The sequence below is a fragment of the Aquarana catesbeiana genome, linkage group LG08 (assembly GCF_042186555.1).
Source record: "Aquarana catesbeiana isolate 2022-GZ linkage group LG08, ASM4218655v1, whole genome shotgun sequence".
NCBI classification, from domain to species: Eukaryota; Metazoa; Chordata; class Amphibia; order Anura; family Ranidae; genus Aquarana; species Aquarana catesbeiana.
The window spans coordinates 282,215,389-282,232,108 of NC_133331.1; the positions used below are offsets into that span (position 1 = coordinate 282,215,389).

General features: G+C 44.8%; 2 protein-coding genes across 5 annotated transcripts in view; one reads left to right on the top strand and one right to left on the bottom strand.

The window, feature by feature from the left end:
• Positions 1-16,720, top strand: part of LOC141106757 (uncharacterized) — a 168,518-nt gene that overhangs the window by 136,518 nt on the left and 15,280 nt on the right. Inside the window, exons 13-14 of the mRNA XM_073597684.1 lie at positions 236-1,259; positions 10,441-10,562. Coding sequence (XP_073453785.1) covers positions 236-1,259; positions 10,441-10,562 — 1,146 coding nt within the window. The remainder of the gene's footprint in view (positions 1-235; positions 1,260-10,440; positions 10,563-16,720) is intronic.
• On the bottom strand, positions 6,300-16,252 carry LOC141104632 (uncharacterized). 4 transcript variants are annotated; one of them, XM_073594288.1, is made up of 7 exons: positions 16,173-16,232; positions 11,964-12,100; positions 11,248-11,434; positions 11,038-11,161; positions 10,816-10,913; positions 10,330-10,471; positions 6,300-8,057 (listed from the first exon to the last, which is right to left on the bottom strand). In XM_073594288.1, the coding sequence occupies exons 3-7, from the start codon at positions 11,395-11,397 to the stop codon at positions 7,279-7,281; spliced, it is 1,293 nt and encodes a 430-aa protein (XP_073450389.1). In that variant the 5' UTR covers positions 11,398-11,434; positions 11,964-12,100; positions 16,173-16,232; the 3' UTR covers positions 6,300-7,278. The 4 variants fall into 4 exon arrangements, with proteins under 4 accessions (XP_073450389.1, XP_073450388.1, XP_073450390.1 ...); XM_073594287.1 differs by having other exon boundaries at positions 16,159-16,225; XM_073594289.1 differs by lacking the exon at positions 11,964-12,100 and having other exon boundaries at positions 16,173-16,252.

Genomic DNA, 16,720 nt, shown 5'->3' on the forward strand with positions numbered 1-16,720 from the left:
ACTCCCGCTCCCACCCTCTACACAGTACGGTGCTGCCTCCTGCTCTGCACTCTGCAGTAAAGATGAGCCCAGTGGAGGCTGGAGGCAGAGCCCTATTCGCTATCTACCCATCGGTTGCCTGCGGTCAATGGGTAGATCACGCTCGGCGGCTTGCCGACTCTCGTATGGACTGTAGAGTGTTTCCTGCACATTGTTGTAAAATTTCCTTACACCTTTCATGACTGTTCTCCCGTAGATGAACAACACAACAGAACTGACCAGGAGAAAGGGTCCATTCACTCTCCAGATGGTAATATAGAAGAAGAGAATACCACTTCTGATTTTTCAGAAGGGAACTCAATAACCTCAAGTTTCCATGCAGTACCCAGCAGTACAGGTCTGATATCTGGTGGCTCTGCATATCTTCCTGTCAATCACCATGCAGGTGCCAGATATCTTACAAAGTTTCCACGTTCCAAATTTGGGGAGTGTTTCCCGGCTGAAGAGGCGCTTATCAGTCACTCAAAAGTTTACATAGTACAGAAGCCATACGTGTGTTCCGAGTGCGGCAGAGCTTTCACTCTAAAGACTAACCTCGTGGCCCATCAAAAGCTTCACTCAGGTGAGAAGCCTTATTCTTGTCCAAACTGTGGAAAGTCTTTCGCTAAGAGGTCCAACCTGGTCAGACATCAAAGGATTCACACGGGGGAGAAGCCGTACTCCTGTCCGGACTGTGGGAAATTCTTCAATGACAAGTCAAACCTACGAACCCACCAGAAAACCCATGCCAGCGAAAAGCCTTACTTGTGTCCACAATGCGGCATCTCCTTTACAGAAGAATCCCATCTCGTTAGCCATTTAGAAGCTCACATCGCCAACGTGGTCCTTCCATGTAACCAATGTGGGAAGTGTTTTACGAGAAAGTCGAGGCTTATTAAACACCAGAGAATCCATGCGGGTGTCCGGCCATATTCCTGCTCCAAGTGCGGAAGATGCTTTGCAGAGAAGTCAAACCTCACCACCCACTTGAGGATACATACCAAAGACCGGTGCTATTCGTGTTCAGAATGCGGTAGGGCATTTACGGACAAGTCAAGTTTTCACAAACACCAAGCCAAGGCCACCAAAGAGATGGTGTTTTCATGTGCTGAATGCGGGAGCTGTTTTTCGCGGAGAGCGTGCCTCTTCTATCACTATACATCGCATGCTATAGACAAGCGGGTCTTGTGTTTAGAGAGCGGGGAAAACTTCTGTACGGAAAATAAATCAAGCGTCAATGAGTGAAAGCAGCCACGTTCAGGATTCCTTATGGAAAAAAAACCCAAAGGTCTATCTTTGTGGTCTTACCCCTTTTCTTTCAGATATTATTATTGAAATGTATGAAACATAGAGGCCCTACTGGGTGACCTAACTATCTTTTTGTTAAAAATGAATATAAGGTATATAATTGCTGTGCAAACCACATTTAATTTAATATGAATAAAATTTATTTTCTATAATTGCTGAATCACAGAATTAAAATTTGTGCTTGACAAATAGTTTTTTTGCAGCTAGCATCACATACTGTAGGTATTTTTTCCCACTTTTCCCACTATCCATCACACTAATGTTTCATGAGCTCTTAATAAAGTCATTTTTATCAGGGTTTCTCTGAAACCGGAAAGTTATTTCAAGGGTTCCTCTATGTTGAAAAGGTTGAGAAACACTGTGCTAGACCATTGTTGCTGGAACAGGTGTCTCCATTGAAAAGGATTTTACTTCACGTATGTATTTCCTTAATACCTCCTGGTTTATAACGTGACTTTTTAAAAGTACATCTGGACTGGATTTGTGAGTCTTCAGATGTCCATAGATCAGTGTAACCACAATCAAAGAGGGAAATTGCTATTATCATACATACACTGACCAGAACAGCAACTCTGGACACTCTTAAAGCGGAACTATACCCATCGATTTGACGGTTTCAAAAACAGTTACATTCCCGGTATGGCGGGAACACTAACTGTCACATTTGCTCTTGCTCTCAACCAGACTGTCAAACCATCAAATGGCTGTTGTCATAACTGATCACATGTGCAGCACCATAGCAGTTAAAGATCAAACAGTAGCCAAGATGGCAGCTTCCTTGGCTGAAAAGGATAGGAGGGTTTAGTTCTGCTTTAGGTTTATGAATGTATAGATTTACCAGGCTGCAATTAGTACCATGCAGTAGTTATGGTTGAGCTTCTTGCTCCAGAACATGCAATGTTTTATCTACTTTACTCAGCTGTGAGAGGATTAAAGAGTGAGAGTGAGTGAGAGATTAAACTGTGGACGCTGTGCCCAAGAAAAGCAAAGGACTAGCCACTAGTGGTCATCCTGCAGCTGATCCTTTCCCCCTTACCAGCTTACCATGCCTTGTTCTGCATTGTGTGGGAGGCGGCCATCTTGGTAGGGCTCAGGGATTTGCTTGCTCATGTCAGTGCTGCCCCCACCAATGACTGATGACTGAAGGTGGGATATTTAGGAATAGAGATGGGCCGAACATCCCCCTGTTCGGTTCGCAGCAGAACTCCGGAACAGGGGAAAAGTTCTAACCCGAACTGTGAACCCTATTAAAGTCTATGGGAGATGAACAGGCGTGGCTTTTTAACCATGTGATCGACTGTGTCCAATCACAGCCAGTCACATGTAAATGCGGAAGTGCTGGTAATCAACTCTCATCGCCTCGCACTGACAGAGTGTGTGGCGAGGAGAGTTGATCAGTGACATCTCCTTGCAGGGAAGAACAGGGCAGGTAATCGGGGCACTGATCATCAGTGCCCTGATTAAAGTAAAGCCCCAGCAGTGCCACAAATCAGTGCCCATAAGAGCCATCAGTGACACAAATCAGTGCCCATCAGTGACAGAAATCAATGCCCATTACTGGTGCCAGTCAGTGCTGCCTTTTAGTGCCCATCAGTGCCTGCTCATCAGTGCTGCCCATCAATTCCACCCATTAGTGCCTCAATGCCACCTATCAGTGCTCATCAGTGTCGGCATAATAGTGCCTCCTCATCAGTGCCACCTAATCAGTGCCCATAAGTGCCGCCTCATCAGTGGCCATAAGTGCCACCTTATCAGTGCAGCCTATCAGTGCCACCTATCAGTGCGGCATAATAGTGCCTCCTCATCAGTGCTGCCTCATCAGGGCACATCAGTGAAAGAGAAAAATTACGTATTTACAAAATTTACTGACAGTACCTAAGTAAAACTTTTTTTTTTTTCAAAATCTTCGGTCTTTTTTTCTTAGTAAAAAATAAAAAAAAACATTGGTGATTAAATACCACCAAAAGAAAGCTCTATTTGTGTGAAGAAAATGATAAAAATTTAATTTGGGTACAGTGTTGTATGACCGCACAATTGTCATTCAAATTGCGACAGCGCTGAAAGCTGAAAAATGGCCTGGGCAGGAAGGGGGTGAACATGGCCTGTATTGAGGTGGTTAATGATTCTTAAAGTGCAGTAATAAAAATGAAAAATTCCTTTAAATATGGTGCCTGGGGGTCCCCTTATTCTGGCTGTAAAGTGGCGCATCTGTAGCAAGCATAGAACCTGCTGCAGCAAAAATGTCATTTCTATACACACACACATTTAAATTTAATCGTGGTAGCTATTGGTATTGATTTAAAGGGGAACCCCATGCCAAAATGAAAAACAAAATATGCTGTGGGGTCCCCCCCAGAATCCATACCAGACCCTTATCCAAGCATGCAGCCTGCTAGGTCAGGAACGCCCCCCCTCCCCCTCTGAACCATACCAAGCCATATGCCCTCAACATGGGGGGTGCTTTCTGGCGGAGGGCTCTTTGTCACCATGTTGAAGGGGACAAGGGTCTCTTCCCTACAACCCTGGGCTGTGGTTGGGGTATGCGGGCAAGGGGGTTTTAGGAATCTGGATGTACCCCTACCCATTCACCAAATAAGTGTCAAAAAGTAAAAAACACAAAGCCAGTTTTTGACAATACCTTCATTAAAAAATTAAAAAAAAAAACAATGTCCCTTCATGTAAATCCATTGTCAATCACGCTGCCTGATGCACCCGAAAAAAATAATAATTGCTCCCTCGTGCCACCAGGTGACATCGCCAGGTGGCCCCCGCCCTTACCTATATAAGAACTGTCAAACAGTGATGCCTTCAGTGGGCGGTCGGCAGGAGCAATTTTTTGGTTTATTTTTTGGGTTGGTGGTGGCTGCGGCGTTGTAAATCCATCGACGATAGATTTACACCGGAGGACACTGTTATTTTCCTTTTTAATAAAGGAATTGTCAAAAACTGTCTTTGTTTTTACTATTTTTTGGGTGAATGGCTAGGGGTACATAGTACCTCATACTCATTCACATAGGGGGGGCCGGGATCTAAGGGCCCCCTTCTTAAAGGGGGCTTCCAGTTTCCGATAAGCCCCGTCTGCAAACCCCCACAACCACAGCCCAGGGTTGTGAGGAGGATACCCTTGTCCCTATCAACATGGGGACAAGGTGCTTAGGAGGGGGGGAGAGCCCTTCTTGCCTCAAAGCACCCCCCCCCATGTTGAGGGCATGTGACCTGGTATGGTTCAGGAGGGGGGGGGGGACTCTCGCTCGTCCCCCCTCTCTTTCCTCTTCTGCCAGGCTGCATGCTCTGATGAAGGTCTGGCATGAATTTCTTTGGGGGGGACTGCAATTTTGTTTTAGATTTTGGCGTGGGGTTTCCCTTAAAATCCATATCAGGGGACTTTTTTTTTTTTTTTTTTACTATTTTTTAAGGGCAACTGTGTTTTTTTTTTTTTTCATTTGGCTGTCAGCAGGGAAGCCCATCAACAGATGATGACTCATCGATTGTTAAGGATGCTTTGCCGAATCAGGACCCAGTCAGGGTGCAGTGTATTGCGGGGTGAAATGCGGGTGTTCCCCGAACTAGGCAAACAGCCAATATTTGGCCCAAACTCATGCTCGGGCAGTTTGCAAATGAACGGGAAGCTCTATACAGAACTATTCCTGTCCATTCATTGTGTGCAGCTGAGGCTGCAGAGATGGAAATTGAGGGCTGTGTCCTCATCCTCCTTTCTCTGTCTCAAAGGTGAAACATCAGAGGTCTGTTTAGACCCTTGATATCTCACCAAAGGCACCCAATGGGGCTCCTGAAAAATTGTAATAAATAAAACGGTAAAAAAATATTTGAGTATAAAATAACAAAAATAAAAAAACTACTGACAACAGTGCCACTGTGGGGGGCTCCAAGACGGCAGGAAGAGGGCTCGCTGTAGAACATGTGAAAGGGTCCAGCGATGGGAGTAAAGCGCCCTGGCATCAGTGGGAAGGGCCTCAGGCAGGAGTCAGGGGGGACCTTCATGGTTTCTTGCACCAGGGCCTTGAAGGTTCTAGTTACCACTCTGCTATGGGAATACGTGCCTAAAGTCATCAATTGGTATCTTCTGCTGACACCCCAAATCACACACTTTCCACCCTGGCCCCCTCTCTGATGGACTCATGACCCTAGGCACTCTTGAAGCATAAAACATTCAATACCCCCACTCCTACACCTCTCCAAGACCCTTACCTCAGCCAGCCTCTACTATCATCCAGGAGGCCAGGTAATGCCGCCATGCTAAGAAGACAAAAGAGTAAAAATAAAACAAGTCAAAGGCTCAATGCACTTGTAACTCTAATGTAACTAAAGTCCATAGATTGGTCCATATGGTATTAAATAAATGGTGGGGTCCGTGTACTCAGGGCTGCCACTGAGTTGGAATAGAAGCAAAAATTCCAGCGAACCTAAGAATAGCAAGAGAGAGGCACCTCTAAGTGTAGAAATTTAAAAATTTTAATAGTAACAGGCAAATGGCAACTCACATGAGTGAAAATAAAACAAGCACATCTGAAGGTGAAGAACCTCCCAGGAGCAGGATGGGTAACCAGGTCACGGTTCCTCCACTTCTCAGATGGTCTACTGGGGAGAGGTGTAGCAGGCACACCACCCCCACCTTCTTGGTATATCCACACTGATGTGCCTGCTACACCTCTAGACCATCTGAGAAGTGGAGGAACTGTGACCTGGTTACTCATCCTGCTCCTGGGAGGTTTTTCACCTACAGATGTGCTTGTTTTATCCCCACTCATGTGAGTTTCCATTTGTCTGTTACTATTAAAAGTTTTTAAATTTCTACACTTAGAGGAGCCTCTATTCCTTCTTATTCTCAAGAAGACAAATGAGGCTTATGGTATCATTTACTACTAGTGAATGAATGAAGTAAGGTGACATGACTTATTATATTTTTATATAATTTTCATATAAAATAGAACAGCAGAGGACGCCAGACTAAGTGCAGAAGTGTGAACACAGTTTAATTAGAAGACAATTGGCAAGTCACATTTCCCTAGTAGTAATAAAGCATGTCTCCGTAATGTAAATAACTGCTCCTCTAAAAAGGTCCACCGGGTGAATGGTTGGATGCCGCTGTCAAATGGAACAGAAGACGCTGGGAACCAGGCTGGAATGCACAGGGACGCCAGACCAATTATCCAGATGTGACATCACCGCAGGAGGGGTCGGAAGCAGAGAGGCATGGTAATTCATTTCAGATGTGACGTCACTGCAAGAGGGACCAGGACCGGAAACAGATAGGTGTTGTAACGCATTTGAAATGTGACTTCACAGCGGGAGAGACCAGAAGCAGAGAGGCGTAGTAATGTGTTTCAGAGCCCTGCAGCTCCTTTGTCAAACCATCTTGGTTGGTTTGACAAATGACCTGCAGGGCTCAGAGTCTCTAGGTGCAAGTTCTTAAGAATGTTGGGTAGCAAGTTCCTGATATTTCTCCAACCTTAGTAAGAATTTGGTGGCACACAACATTACAAGCTCCACCAGATCACCCACTTTAACCTACCCTACTCCTTCCAGACACTCTTCAAACACATATTAACCAATCCCCACCTACGCTTCTTTTGGTCCCCTTTTTACAGCCAGCCTCGGTTGTAATTCAAGAGGTTGCTTAACATGACCAAGTACACCCACTTAAAATACAAGATTGACAGTCTCATCTACTAAAAGCTCCTCTGGGTAGAAACAAGATGAGATGAAAAAAAATGAAAATAATATGAGTGGTTGAGGCAACAAGAAGGGTTCATCCTTCAGACACATTTGATCATGAGTCCAAGAGCGATGGAATTAAGGAAAAACAAAATGAAAACTGTCCTGAATGGTTCTACGAACTGTGTAGAGTCTTGTGGAACAGGAAGGCCCTTATATAAATACAGGAAATAAATAATGAACAGGGGGTTCCAGTCACCAGACCAGCTCTTGTTTCTATGCCACTGAATTTCCAGGCTGAGAAAGTTCAGGCTTCTCTTGTATATGCATCTTCTGGTGACTGACAAAGGCTTTCCTCCACGTGAAGCTCTTCCCGCACTCAGCACATGAAAACGGCTTCTCTCCCGTGTGAGTCCTTTGGTGCTGCACAAGGATGACTTTCTGCGTGAAGCTCTTCCCGCACTCTGAACATGAATACGGCTTCTCCCCCGTGTGGATCCTCATGTGCTTGATGAGCACCGATTTCCACCCGTAGGACTTAGCACACACCGAGCACGTGTATGGCTTCTCACCCGTGTGAGTTCTTTGGTGTTTGCTAAGCTCCGACTTGTACACAAAACTCTTCCCACATTCTGAACATGAATGGGGTCTCACTCCTGTATGGATTCTCAGATGGGTATCTAGATAGGACTTGTGGGCAAATCCTTTCCCGCATTCCGTGCAAGAATAAGGCTTGAGGTCATTAATGTGGCCTTTCTGGTGGAGGACGAGAGATGATTCCCGTTCAAAGCGCTTCCCGCATTCCAGGCATGAATATGGCTTCCCCACCATGTACAGTACTCTACGAGGTGTATGATGGATGACTGGAGATGGGTATTCAGAAAACAGTCTGCTATACGAGGATGAGTGAGAAGACACATTTGCTCTGTGAAAAGCTGGATGGAAATCTGAGGTTATGCAGTTTTCAACAGGTTGTGTGATGTCATCAACTTCTCTTACATTGTCTGCAGAGATAATGGGACCTTTCTGGGTGTCACATCTCCGGTATTGTCCATCTAGAGGAAACAAATAATATAAAGTAGAATTTGGTCAAAGAGAGCTAATAGGCACTTTTGAAAAATAGGCACACGTATTTTAAATTCCAACCTTGTCTTCTAAATTGCTTAAGCATACATAAACTATCCAACACATATCGGCAGTCTTAGGTGCCCCTTCTTTAGGGTACACGGTTTGTATCAGGCAACTTGCCAGTCACTGCCCGATGAGTTAACTCTTGAAGCGTGTAAATAGCATTGTGATTTTTAGGTGCCGCTTAAACAGGACCATACTGGTTAGCATTTGGCTTGCTACCCACACTTATTGCTCATTTACACTTGATTCAAAGTTTAGCATTGGACACACTTTTTTTTAAAGCACTCTGAATGGAAATTAAAGCCCTTATCACTAAATAAAATGGTTGCCTTACAGTCCCGTTCACACGTTGCATTTGCTTTACTTCCAAAATTATACCCCATGCCGTTTTCTTTGTGATTCAAAACGTCTCCAAAGTCTCCATAGAAGTCTATGCGCTTGCTTATAGCACCTGCTGCTTTAAAGAGGCTTTTATTCAGCTTTAGCCTCACTTTTTTGGTAGATCATGCAGGTATGAGATATCCCAAGATGCACTGGGAAACCAACAAGCGAAGACTTCATCAGCAGTCACTCCTGGTTCATGTGTATATATTCTGGGAGTGTCTGGTGCAAACGTCACATCTGGTGTGCAGCATGGAGCAGCAGAAAGGTGAGCGGGGTACGGACCAGAGGGGAGCAACTAGCAGACAGTACATATGGTGTGCAACATGGAAACACTATAGCGGAAAGTGAGCGGGGACTGGAGAGAGAGGACCGAACGACAGAGGATCAGCAGAGCTGGAGGATGGGAGAAGGAGAAACCAGCAATGTCACACATGGTGTGCAGCATGGGAGCAATATAGCGGGAGGTGAGGGGGGACCAGAGAGAGAGAGGGATCAGAAAACCAGAGGATCAACAGAGCTGGGGGTTACTTTGGAGAGGGGGATCAGCAGAGCTGGGGGTTACTTCTGAGAGGGGGATCAGCAGAGCTGGGGGTTACTTCTGAGAGGGGGATCAGCAGAGCTGGGGGTTACTTTGGAGAGGGGGATCAGCAGAGCTGGGGGTTACTTCTGAGAGGGGGATCAGCAGAGCTGGGGGTTACTTCTGAGAGGGGGATCAGCAGAGCTGGGGGTTACTTCTGAGAGGGGATCAGCAGAGCAGGGGGTTACTACTGAGCTGGGAATCAGCAGAGTTGGGGGTACTACTGATCAGATGATCTGCTGAACGAGGGTACAAATAAACTTGGGATCTGCTGAACAAGGGTACCAATGATCTGGGGATCTGCTGAACAGGGGTACTAATGAGCTGATGTTCTACTGGGCTCCTTTAAAACAAATAGAAAATAAACACACACAAGGCATTTGCCAAGCTTCATTAAAGATTAAAAAAAGCATAATTGAAGCATCACAGAAGCATCAAAATCACATCAATAAAGCATGTTGAAGTTATAAGCGCTTTAATGTGTGCCCTAAATGCTTTAATAGATAATTGAGCAAAAAAATACACACTATTGGAATAGTCTGTCTCCAAATGTTTGCATTGCGGCAATCTTCATTTACCTGTTCATCTTTGAGCCTACCCTTTCCTTGACTGATGGGATAGCCTCTTAACCTTGATCAAAACAAATCTACAAAAACCATTATCAATCCCATCCTATCCATCACATAAAATATTCTCATGCCATTAAAGGATAAAGCTTGTAGAGAATGTAGACGAGTTTAGAATAACATTTATCTAAGCGTTGGTTTGATTGTATTTAAGATGTTATCTCTTTTTTTGTGGGTTTTGGAGAGAGTGAGGAAAAAATAATCTTAGGGAATTTTTTACCTCCCGTTTCATCACAAAGACAGGAAGTGAAGAGAATATCCCCAGTGGGGACGCAGAAAGCCACTATAATTTTGTGAGGAGCTGATTTTAATAGGGGCTGATGGCTCCTGACTCCCCTGCTGGGCACAGAGAAGAAGAAATTGTTGTAGTGACTGGACAAGGAGAATCTGGGACTCTTACCTGGGTTAAGTGTTTATTACTTGTTGATATGGTTATTTTGGTGACCTTTATAGCATATAAATGTGTGTGAATTGTTAGATTTTAGTCACAGGTGTTGTCTTTTGGAAGCTACACCTCCCCGAATGAACTCATTGGACCGATTTGTAAAGCTCAGCACAGAAAATTATGCTATCTGGGACTCTTTTCTGGATTTGGAGTTCATTACTCACCTGCGCTGATCTCCATAGGAATTTCCTCCTCTTTAACCTTTATGGGTCTTTCTTCATCCACTTCATGATTAATATCTCTGTGAGTCACTATTGTGTCATCTTCATCAACAGCTTCAACTTTTATAACAATCAAGCCATCCTCCTAGACAAGACACAAACCATTTCAAAGCACCAACTAAAAGTAAAGTTCAAGGCTCGTAAAAGTGGTTATAACCTACAAAATAGCAATACAAGTAAAAATGACCAATCAGCAGTCAACCTGTTATTGCAACTGCAAGCAAATTCAACATTCTTTTTCATGAAAACAGTTTATAGATGGGGTTATCCAGAATTTTACCTAACCTGCTCATGTATTTTGCCCGCTGTGTCTCTCGGAAGAACCTACAGATCATCTGGCAAAATGATGGGCAGCGGGTCTCAGGCTTTCTTACCAGAACAACACAGCTGGGGGAACAGGTTGCATTTATTTATTAGAGGTCCATCTACCTGATCCTCCTGAGGGATCTCCTGATGTTCCTGTGTGGAGTCCCAGGAATACAGAGGACTGGGACATCTCTCTGGGGGATTTCTGTTACTGGATCCATCTGTAGGAAACACACACACTGACTGAATACATTGTTTCTATGTCTTTATATCAGAGGATGTGTATACCTAGGTGGATCCTCAATACTCTTCTCTTCTTTACAAGAAATGAAAGTCTCCTCTTACCCGGTGATGTGAGGGGCGGCTGGTGCTCCATCATGACGTCCTTGTAGAGATCCTTGTGTCCTTCTATATACTCCCACTCCTCCATGGAGAAATAGACAGTGACATCCTGACACCTTATAGAAACCTGACACACACAATGATACAGTCACCATCCAGACACATCCCTTGTCTGTTACTGGATAATGTCCCAGAATTCCCGGCACCGCTCACCTCTCCTGTCAGCAGCTCAATGATCTTCTGGGTGACATCTAGAATCTTCTTGTTGTTTCTGTCAAATTTTGGGGAGGTAGTTGGAAGGTCCATTGGGGTTTGGGTCCTACTGAACTGGTTGGATGTACAAGTGTGGCTGTTGGGTGTCATATGATCACTAGATGATTTTTTTTACAACTGTGTAGTCCTGTGTAGCAAAAGAAAAATGTATGGTCAAAGGAAACTGCTGACTTAAAACAGTGCTGTCAGTTATACTGTAGATGATATTGTGACCTCCCAGAAACCTCACCTCTCCGGTCAGGTCTGTGTTTTATTAATAGAGATAAGAGTGATGTCATGTGACCTCCCAGAAACCTCACCTCTCCGGTCAGGTCTGTGTTTTATTAATAGAGATAAGAGTGATGTCACGTGACCTCCCAGAATCCTCCTCACCTCTCTGGTCAGCTCTGTGTTTTATTTATAAAGATGATCAATGTCATGTAATCTCCCAGAATCCTCCTCACCTCTCCGGTCAGGTCTGTGTTTTATTAATAGAGATAAGAGTGATGTCATGTGACCTACTAGGATCCTCCTCTCCGGTCAAGTATGTGTTTTATTAACTGAGATAAGAGTGATATCATGCGACCTCTCAGAATCCTCCTTACCTCTCCGGTCAGGTCTGTGTTTTATTATTGGGATAAAAGTGATGTAATGTGACCTCCCAGAATCCACCTCACCTCTCCTGTAAGCAGGTAGATGATCTCCAGGGTGAGGTCTAATATGGTCACAGTCATGTGACTTTGATCCTTTCCCATCCCCAAGGTTAGTATATAAACCAATTTCTTTTTTAATGATTGCACCACAAGTCAAGTCTCTGGAAACAGTAAGAAAAAAAGGAGAATCAAATGTGTACATATAAAATAAAATTGGATGTCTTTAGAGAGGGAGACCTGAAAACATCATAAGCGGGTACCAGCATGAGCTCCTCATCTGTGATCAATAGGAGTTCATAGGTCGCACTGCTGTACATAGACACAACTTGCTCAGGACTCTTTGGGGTCAGACTATAGGCTAGATGTAGAATGGCAGCTAGATAGACAGGCCTGGTATGATGGAGGTAACAAAGATGTGTATGAAGAAACTTTTATTTTATACTAATTTTTGAAAATAGGTAAAAGCAATAATTCACAGGATGGACTCAATAGGGACAGCTGTGTTAGATATAGAGGGCCTCTGTTTATACAAACCTGTACATCAGACTGAAGACTACAAAACCCATTAGATGATCCCTGCAGATTGAAGCAGTAGACCCCAGCTCCGGGATCCTGGCACTGGTATATTTCAGTGCAGGAAGGGTAATTCTTTGGTGCATGGGATCCTGGTACAGGAGTGATTTTGTAGTCATGGGTTTAAGTTTAAATCCTGGAGGGTTAATGTTTGGGTTAGTGTTAGGGTTATAGGGAAGGTTAGCGTTCAGGTTACAGGGAGAGTTAAGGTGAGTGTCAAGGTGAGGGCTACAAGGAGGGTTAGCATGAGGGCTAAAAGGACGGTTAGCATGAGGGTTACAAAGTGGGTTAGTGTTGGGGGTTACAAGGTGGGTTAATGTTGGGGTTACAGGGAGGGTTAGTGGTGGGGGGTTACAGGAAAGGTTACTGTTGGGGGTTACATGAAGGGTTAGTGCTGGGGTTACATGGAGGGTTAGTGTTGGGGTTACAGGGAGGGTTAGTGTTGGGGGGGTACATGGAGGGTTAGTGCTGGGGTTACATGGTTGGTTAGTGTGGGAGTTACAGAGATGGATAGTGTTGGAGGTTACATGGAGGGTTAAAGTAAGGGTCAGTGGGAGGGCTGCAGGGAGGAATAGTGTTAGAGTTACAGGATTCGTTTTTGTTGGGGCTACAGGGAGGGTTGTTGTTGGAGGATTACATGGAGGGCTAGTGTTAGGGTTACAGTGAGAGTTAGTGTTGGGGGATACATGGAGGCTTAGTGTTGGGGTTACAGGGAGGGTTAGTGTTGGGGTTACAGTGAGAGTTAGTGTTGGGGGATACATGGAGGGTTAGTGTGGGAGTTACAGAAATGGTAAGTGTTGGGGGTACATGGAGCGTTAAAGTAAGGGTCAGTGGGAGGGCTGCAGGGAGGAATATTGGTAGAATTACAGGGTTTGTTAATGTTTGGGCTACAGGGAGGGTTGTTGTTGGAGGATAACATGGAGGGTTAGTGTTGGGGTTACAGTGAGAGTTAGTACTGGGGTTACAGTGAAAGTAAGTGTTGGGGGATACATGGAGGATTAGTGTTGGGGTTACAGGGAGCGTTAGTGTTAGGGTTACATGGAGGGTTAATGTTGGGGTTACAAAGATAGTTAATGTTGGGGTTACAGGCAAAGTTATAGTAGGGGATTACATGGAGGAGAAAAGTAAGAGTCAGTGTGAGGACTGCAGGGAGGGTTAGTGTTGGGGACACAGGGAGGGTTAGTGTTACATAGAGAGTTAGTGTTGGGGGTTAAAGTAAGGGTCAGTGAGGGCTGCAGAGTGGGCTAGTGTTAAGAGTTACAGGGTTGATTGAATGTTGGGGTTACAAGGAGGGTTAGTGTTGGAGCTTACATGGAGGATTAGTGTTTGGGGGTTACATGGAGGGTTAGTGTTGGGGTTACATGGAGGGTTAGTGTTGGGGTTACAGGGAGGGTTAGTGTTGGGGGGGTACATGGAGGGTTAGTGCTGGGGTTACATGGTTGGTTAGTGTGGGAGTTACAGAAATGGTTAGTGTTGGAGGTTACATGGAGGGTTAAAGTAAGGGTCAGTGGGAGGGCTGCAGGGAGGAATAGTGTTAGAGTTACAGGATTAGTTTTTGTTGGGGCTACAGGGAGGGTTGTTGTTGGAGGATTACATGGAGGGCTAGTGTTAGGGTTACAGTGAGAGTTAGTGTTGGGGGATAATGGAGGGTTAGTGTTGGGGTTACAGGGAGGGTTAGTGTTGGAGCTTACATGGAGGATTAGTGTTTGGGGGTTACATGGAGGGTTAGTGTTGGGGTTACAAAGATGGTTAGTATTTGCGGTTACAGGGAAGGTTAAAGTAAAGGTCAGTGAGAGGGCTACAAAGAGGGCAAGTGTTAGAGTTACAGGGTTGGCTAATGTTGGGGTTACAGGAAGGGTTAGTGTTGGGGGCTAGGGGAGTTACATTGAGGGTTAGTGTTGGGGTTATAGGGTTGGTTAATGTTGGGTTTACATAGTTAGTTTTGGTGGTAAGAGTCAGTGTGAGGACTGCAGGGAGGGTTAGTGTTGGGGACACAGGGAGGGTTAGTGTTACATAGAGGGTTAGTGTTGGGGGTTAAAGTAAGGGTCAGTGTGAGGGCTGCAGAGTGGGCTAGTGTTAAGAGTTACAGGGTTGATTGAATGTTGGGGTTACATGGAGGGTTATTGTTGAGGTTAAGGAAAGGATTAGTGTTGGGGGTTACAAAGATGGTTAGTGTTGGGGGTTACATTGTGGGTTAAAGTGGGGGTCAGTTAGTGAGTTAGTGTTGGGGTTACACGGTTGGGTAATATTAGGGTTATATGGAGGATTAGTGTTGGGGTTAAAGGGAGGATTAGTGTTGGGGTTACATGGAGGGTTAGTATTTGGGTTACAGTTGGGGCTGCAAGAAGGGTTAGTCAGAGGGTTATAAGGAAGGTTAGTGTGAGGTTTAAAGGGAATGTCAATGTGAGGGTAACAGGGAAGGTTAGTGGGAGGGGCTAAAGGGAGACTCAATGTGAGGGTTGCAGGAAAGGTTGGTGTTGGGGTTAAATGAAGGGTTGGCTTAGGGTTACAAGGAGGGTTAGTGTGAGAAATACAGAATACAGGGAAGGTGAGGGTTGCAGGGAGGGCTAAAGGGAGAGTCAATGTGAGGGCTGCAGGAAAGGTTATTGTTGGGGTTAAATGAAGGGTTAGTGTTAGGGTTACAGGGAGGGTTGGTGTTAGGTTATGGGGAGGGTCAGTGTTGGGGTTAAAGGGAGGTTTAGTATTGGAATTACAGGCAGGGTTTAGGTAAGGGGGGAATGAAGGCAGTGTATCACTACCAGTGCTAACTTCCTTGTATTGAGAGTGATGTATCACCTACGGACAACTGCTCAGTGACCCAACACAGGAAAAAGATGAACCATTTGGGACTGGCCTTCTCAACTGATCTCTAACGTTTGTCCAGAGATGGCCGAGGCTCAGGACATTTGTCCAGTATGTATACATTTACTTTAAATGATAATATTCAATCTCCTGACTTTCACTCAAGTGTATGGTTAGTCTGAAAGGTGTAGAATGGTAGAGAGGAGCAGGACTAAAGAATCCATCTCGGGGGGGGAAATGGGAGATGAATATTTGTCCTTTGAGTAACACCTGGCTGGGTGATGGGCAAAGCCTCTGGAGAGGGGAGGAGGGGCCTGACAACCAAGCAAGTAGGTGAACCTTCAAACCTGTCCAACCAATCGTATTTCCTGCAGGCCAGTCGGTGGAGACTGCTGTATATGGACACGGGGTGGTCACTTGATTTGGCTGGATCCCCAAATGATCATCTCCATGGACACCTAAATAACAAACACTGCTAGGGTTGCCACCTCATCCCTTTAAAACCGAACACGTATGAATTACACGGGTTCTGTGGCTGATTAAGGTGGTAATTAAACTCACTTGGTGCCTTATCTGCATTAAATTAGCCTCAGAACCTGTGTAATTCATATGTGTTCAGGTTTAAAGAGATGAGGTGGCAACCTTAAACACTGATTAAAAAAAAAAATGATTATACTACAGGTGGCTAGTGCAGAAATCCAAAGGCAATATTTTCCAAAGGCAAATATGTCACACCTAGAAATGCAATTAGAAAGCGTGCCCACTAGGACTGTAACACAGCCACCTAAAACTACTGACTATAAAATGCTATACAATAACACAGAATATAAAAATTGGGCGTTACCTCCCTCTTCTCACCTTCCAGTACAACAAACACAGACAGTTTTGGTGAAAGCTGAACAGCTTTCTGTAACTGGCATCCAGCTGGACTACTACAAAATGGCCGACACACTTCAACTTATTCTATAAACCCTGACAAAACGTTTCTATTCGATCTTAGAACTACCACCTAGCCCTTGATCTGCCGTTTACTGCACTCGATACCACATAAATAGCTCATTTGTAATATTCAGGAATAAAACGACATAGAAAGATGGGCTACAGCAAAATGGCTGCCACTTTACAGAAATAATGCTGTGCTTAGAAAACTCGCCCTCTAGTGCGTAAGGAAGGACATTCCCTCTCAGCTAGGTATCGGCCTTTCTATAGGTGCGTGCAGTCTGCGACAGCAACAACAGGTTACCTAGCAACCGTGGAACGCACAAACCGGAAGTATCTATCCATAGGGAGGAAGTGAAAGGATTTTTTTTTCTGTTGTATGACAAATGTGAGGAAGGAGAGAAGAGTTGATGTGACTGTGCTGGGTGAGGACTAGCCTGATAGACAGTGTATGCACAGGGGTGACA